Source organism: Mustela nigripes, chromosome 14, assembly GCF_022355385.1.
Source record: "Mustela nigripes isolate SB6536 chromosome 14, MUSNIG.SB6536, whole genome shotgun sequence".
NCBI classification, from domain to species: Eukaryota; Metazoa; Chordata; class Mammalia; order Carnivora; family Mustelidae; genus Mustela; species Mustela nigripes.
Genome location: NC_081570.1, coordinates 45,747,803 through 45,753,802, shown reverse-complemented (window position 1 = coordinate 45,753,802; position 6,000 = coordinate 45,747,803). Strand labels below are relative to the sequence as shown.

At 46.6% G+C, this 6,000-nt stretch overlaps 1 protein-coding gene across 2 annotated transcripts in view; it reads left to right on the top strand.

The window, feature by feature from the left end:
- Nucleotides 1-778: 778 nt before the first annotated feature.
- The window catches only part of C8B (complement C8 beta chain), a 42,391-nt gene continuing 37,169 nt past the window's right edge, over nucleotides 779-6,000 (top strand). Inside the window, exons 1-2 of one of the 2 annotated variants that reach the window (XM_059374887.1) lie at nucleotides 779-1,070; nucleotides 1,162-1,329. In XM_059374887.1, coding sequence (XP_059230870.1) covers nucleotides 1,238-1,329 — 92 coding nt within the window. In that variant the 5' untranslated portion in view covers nucleotides 779-1,070; nucleotides 1,162-1,237. The remainder of the gene's footprint in view (nucleotides 1,071-1,161; nucleotides 1,330-6,000) is intronic. The other variant, XM_059374886.1, reaches the window with a different exon arrangement.

Sequence of the window (6,000 nt, the reverse complement as noted above, 5' to 3'; positions counted from 1 at the left end):
TTGCAAGAGAGCCTTGGGAGACGTTTTCCTTTAATCAGACTTATGGGGGAGACCACATGGAAAGGACAGGGCAATTGGCACACTCTTCAGAATAATAAAGAGTTCGAGGCCAAACACCCATCGAGGCTCAAGGCAAACGTTGGTTCACCATACAGGAAGGGCACCTGCCTTTGCAGTGTTCAACCTTAGCGGGAAGACAGTGAGGCCCCCTGCCCTGTGATGTGGGAGAGGCGATCGGTGAATGGGTATGGTGTGGATGGAACTCTCTCCAGGTTGCTACTGACTGTGTTTGTGTAGGGCTCCTAGCAAATATGGGAGACGTAGGTAAAGTCGGCCAGTCCCAGTCATCTACCGCACTTCCCAACGAGCTCAGGGAAGCTCTGCTTCCCCCTAATTACAGTCAAGCTCCACGTAGGTTATGCAATAACAAAACCACGTATTTGGATGATTATGCTCTTCCAGTTATCATTTTTAGAATGCCTACTTGGAATCAGAGACAGTCAATAAAAATACCAGTTGGCTCATAGAGAAGGCACCAAGGATGTGCCAGGAACTGTTCAAAGTGTTGTAAAGATTAAGATTTATTTAGTTTCTGCAACAACCTTGTGAGTTGGATACTATTATTATTCTCATTTTATAGATGAGGTTAAGTCGGCCTCAGAAAGGTTAATGATTGGCCATGCATGGCTCACACAGCTAGCGAAACACAGAGACAGTTGCAACTGAGGCAGACAGGTTCTAGAGCTCTTACAGCCTCTTGTGGGCCTGGCTGGCTTCCGACCCTGCCTTCCACTTCGCAGTTAGAGCTCACATCTCTGAGGGTTTAACAAGGGCCCGTTCTGCTCACTTGGGTTACTTTACTTAAACCTACCCACTTTGCAAGTGAGGAAACTGAGGTGTGGGGGTAAAGTGACTTGCCCAAGGGGACAAAGCGAGCAAGTGGCAGAGAAAGGATTGAATGAACCCAGCATCCTGGACCTCAAGCCCATAGCCTTCACTAAACAGCCTGTCCTCTTGGTTGATCCACACTTAGGATTTTCCACTGTTCCACCTGGTGTCCAGAGTTAGAGGTAAGTACCCATCCGTGCAAAGTCTAAGGCATTTCCCGGTCACTGCTGGCTCTCTGTTGACTTTGCTGAACTGTTTGCTCTATGGGGACAGAAGCTGAGGGCAGTGCTCCCTGTGCAGACCTTTCGTGGACCCAGGAGTCCCAGAGGAGCTTGGTCCCAGACTGAAAATGAAGACAGCTGGGCCGCAGGCATGGAGGGCCCTGGCAGAGCTGGTTCTTCTCTGTGCTGCTCTGGGTGCTGTCGGTTTGCCTGGCTCCAGGTAAGTGATGGCTACAAATGATTCCCCAATCAGTAATGTGACAGGGAGGATCATGCTGACCGCCTCTTTGTTGCGGGCCTATGGAATAAGGAACAGCTTTCAAAGCAATTTGTGTGCATTTGATAAACGAAGATCAACAGCTGTCTTCATATTATTGTGGAACCAAGCATCTGACTTAAACAAACGTTCCCACAAGAAACTGACATGTTTAAATGTGTTTTGTCACGCTGAGAAGAATGGGACACTTGTTCTGTGTTCTGAACAAAGGCCCGGTGTGACTCTTTATGCAAAAGAAGGTTTGTTATGTATGGAAAAAAGAGCCAATTCATGTCAATGATTTTAATTTATGAGAGGGATCCACTGTACCTGCTCATCAACCCAAATTCTTTGGGCTCTCGGGTGTTGTCAGGCTCTCGCTCTCTCTCTCTCTCTCTCTCTCTCTCTCACACACACACACACACACACACACACACACACCCACAGCCACACGCGCGCACACACACACACACACACACACACACACGGTATGTTCCCAGCAGATAAATGCTAACTGATTTATTTAATCATTTTTTGTATTGTTAGTAGGATATAAAACAGGCTAAAGAAAATATCTGAGTGAAAGCTCAGAATTGGGCTCCAAGGAAGAAAGCGCCAGTGATTTGGCCATGGGGGAGGGGGGTCCTCCCCATACAGAATGCTCCCCTACCTCATGGTAGGGTCCTCCCCTACCACAAACGCTGAAACACTCAGGTATCCCAGGTCACTTTGCAAGCAAACGTCTGGGAAGAAGGACTGTTAGGGCCATTCCTTTTGATCATTCCATAAATGTTGTCTGAGTACAACCTCCCAATACCCAGTGGGTACTGGCGCTCTATTGAGCCCCCAACTGTCACTGGGCACTGCCCCTGAGACCAGGATGGTGCATGTTCTCAACAAATTGGTACTCAACAAATTGATAATATTATGATTATCAAGATTATCAAGAACCTCAACTCGGCCCCAAGAAGAACCAAGCTGCCAAGGCCTGCCTTATGTGCACACACTATGTATATGCAGAGAAGGAAAAAAGACCCATGGAACTGTGTCTGGAACGCAGGGTGTAAGGGGCTCATAGCAACCCTTTGCATAGCAGTGACGCCTTCACAAGGCTCCTTGTCAGGCTCTGAGGCTAGAGATGAGTCAGACACAGAGTTCGTGTTCCCATGGAGAAAGCCAAGCTGTGAGCCCACGCTGTGTGTACTGTTGCGAGAGATGAAACAGGGACAGGTGGGAAGCAAGAGAGGGAGTGACCAGCTCTACTAGGCAGGCAGGGGGCCTGGAAAGGCTTCTAGAAGAGATGGTGTTTGAGCTGAATCTTTCTATAGGAATAGGTGTTTGCCAAATGGCCAAGGGGGTGAAGGATGTTCCGGACGGAGGAATCACCATAGACAAAGGCACAGAAGGAAGAGAAACCTGGTGTGTTTCTGAAACTTCGAGTCTGTTTCAGGAGGCCTTGAGCACAGGCCAAAGTGGGGTGCTGCCAAAGACAGGATCAAGTGGGAGTAAAGCAGGATCAGAGCAGGGAGGTGCTGAAGAGCCCTGGGGTGCCATCCCAGGAGCTTGAACCTGACCCTCTAGGCAATGGGGAGCCATTGAAGGGTTCTAAGCCAAGGAGAAACACCATCATATTTATGTATTAAAAGTTCACTCTGATGAAGGAAGTGGAGGTAGGAGTGGGTAAGTAGAGTGCCTTGTTCAATCCTCCAGCCCTGTCTGGAGATGGGTGTTAATATCTATCCACGCTATGTAGAATAGTAAAATAGCCTCAAAGAGAAGAAGAGACACCCTCAGGTCTCATCAGTCTCAAACCCATGCCTGGATCCAGGTTTGGTGTTCTAGCGTCTCCCTATGATTTCCCCTGGGATGTCCCGAGCACAGCATGGATTCGAATTCCACGCTTGCAGTGGAGGAAGAGCCTTCAGCTCTGGAGCAGGAGAAGCTGAGAGCTCCCTCCTGTTAGCTGAGGAAGTTTTTTGTCTTTAGTTCTTACAATCAAGTCAGATGGAATCATCACATTGTCAGAAGACCGGTTGTTGATTTATTGCCCCTCTGGGCTAGGTGCTTAGAAACATTAGTTCTAATCCCCCGCAACTATTTGAGGTAAGTGCTATTGTTTACGGTTCTACAGAGACAGAAGCCAAGATGGGGATATAGTGTAATTCACAAGGCTACTCACTTCATCTGGAACAGAATATGGATTCACATCCAATTTTTTTTTTTTCTGATTCTGGGGCTCCTGGGTATCCCTGCTCTGTCCTGCCTGTCACACGCATGATCCCCTCCTGGGCTGCAATGTGTCCCTGACTTGCTGGGTCCCTGTGCCGTTTCTCTATCGCTGGACCACACGTTTGTTGCCTTCAGATGTTGCTTTAAATTTCATGACTACAACCACCACTGACAGAGACGGGAGAAATTGAAAACCTGCCACCCAGAAGCTGTCCCTTGTAGCAAGGAGGAAGGATGCCAGTTGAGGAGGGAATGAGGCTGCCTAACAAATTGTGTGTGACAAGAAAGTTGTTGTGTCAGGGGATTTCTACAGAAAGCCAAAATATATTGACACACCCCATCTATATAAGCTGATGGCTTGCAATTTACTGCTGACCTAATCCTGCCTTACTCGATGGATCCATCTTTATTTTGATCAGAGACTCTGGTTAGAAAGAGACGAGGAAGACAGGGATCTGTGAAATACGTCCTGATGTCAGCCATAGCTTTCTATACACCTCGAGGAAAGGTGCATCCCTGCCACGCCTTTTGTAGATGGATATGTTCCAAGGGCTTGGAGAAGGGTGTTTATTGCAGCATTGTTTGCAACTGCAAAACACTGATCAAATGCAAATGTCCTTCAAAAAGAAAAAGAATAAACTGGATGCAATTTATGCCCTTTGATAAAAGATCTAGGTAAAAGAAATGAACTAGCTCTCTTTATGAATCTGCAGGCATTGGGCTCAAGACCTAGAGTGTTGGCTGGCAAACGCAACTTGCACAGTAATATACACGGTATGAGGAAAGCAGTGCTATGTGTTGCGCATACGTATGCATATGTAAAAATATTTAAAGGACTCGAGGGATACATGGAAATTCCTGACAGCAGTTTCTTCTGCAAAGGAGGAGAAGGAAATGGAACTGGGGCTGGCATCTCATGCAGATGCGAAATGTATAGGGTTATTTTTTATTTAAAAAAAAGAAAAGACTAGGGGCGCCTGGTTAGACTGGTCGGTTGAGCATCGGACTCTTGATTTCGGCTCAGGTTGTGATCTCAGGGTCATGAGATGGAGCCCGGGGTTGGGCTCTGGGCTCCCTGCGGAGTCTGCTTGTGATTCTCCCTCTCCTCTTCCTCTGCCCCTCCTCCACTCTTGTTCTCGCTTTCTCTCAAATAAATAAATAAATAAGACTTGAAGATAATACTCCAAAACGTTAGTAATTGGCAGTCTTGGGCCGTGAGTATGTGAATGTTTTTTATTTTACTTTCTGTACTTCTCTGGGCATGTTTAAGTGTTCAACACTAAAAAAAAGCCACATTTTGAATGACAGAGTCAATTCAATGGGTCAAAAGGTCCATCTGGTTTGTTTCTGTAAAAATCCACAGGCGTGAAAGGAACATGCTATATCCCTACACAGAGGCTGGGATGTACAGATGTGACTTAATGCCAGCCTTTCTTTCAGATTTGCATTCTGCAGTACTAATAACCCACGCGCATCTTAACCGATGTAACTGACAAGCATACAATTTATTCAGCTGATTACTTCATTAAGCTGCCACCTCCATAATGAAAATGGGGTGCAAAACGGAGAGATCTGGGGGCTATCACCACTTTTTAACCAAGTCCTCTCTATAAACGATAGTCTTGCCTATTAACGGGCTTTGAAATCTTAGAGAGGAAAATAATTGTGATGCTTAATAGTGTGTGTTTATGCATTACTTATCTACCGAGTCTCAACTGTGGCCCAGAATTGGGTTGATAGTTGCAGAAAACACAATGTTAACGGCGTCTGAATTGGAACAGGAAAGGGGTACCCTGCTGAGCTGTCAAATATATACTTAGGAGAAGCTGAATCACAGACAATATTGTTTGTCAAACCTGGGCAGAATAGTAGGTAAGAGTGCATTCTGAGCCCCCCCACTGGTATGTGGCATCCTGCCTCAAGTAACCGTTTTAAAGCAGCCACCTGTGGTTTCCAGGAGAGTCTTTGACCTTTCGTTAAAGATCCAACTTTACTAGGCAATTGATTTTTGCTGGTCTCTGGGGCAGTTGTGGAGATGGATTTCACTGTAGTTAATATTATCCTCTTTTTAGGACTTTTGCCAAGTGAGAATGTATTGTTAATGACCTTGTCTGGAGTGATGTACAATGTATTTGAGTCGGTGGAAACTATGTGATGCTCTCCCTAATGACTCAATCTTGGACACGGGCATGGAAGAAGCCCTGCATAGAGAAGGAGGGTACCAGTGGAGTGGGTGCTGGCCTGGTTCCTTTGTGGGCAGCATGGGGAAATGCATACAGAGGCTCTAGAGTCAAACCGTGAGCTCAGACCCCACGATCACCCACTGGCTATGTGACTCTCGGGCATTTCGCTCATCTGTACAAGTGGGATGTCTTCTCACTTTGCTGTGAGAACTCAGTGGGTCAA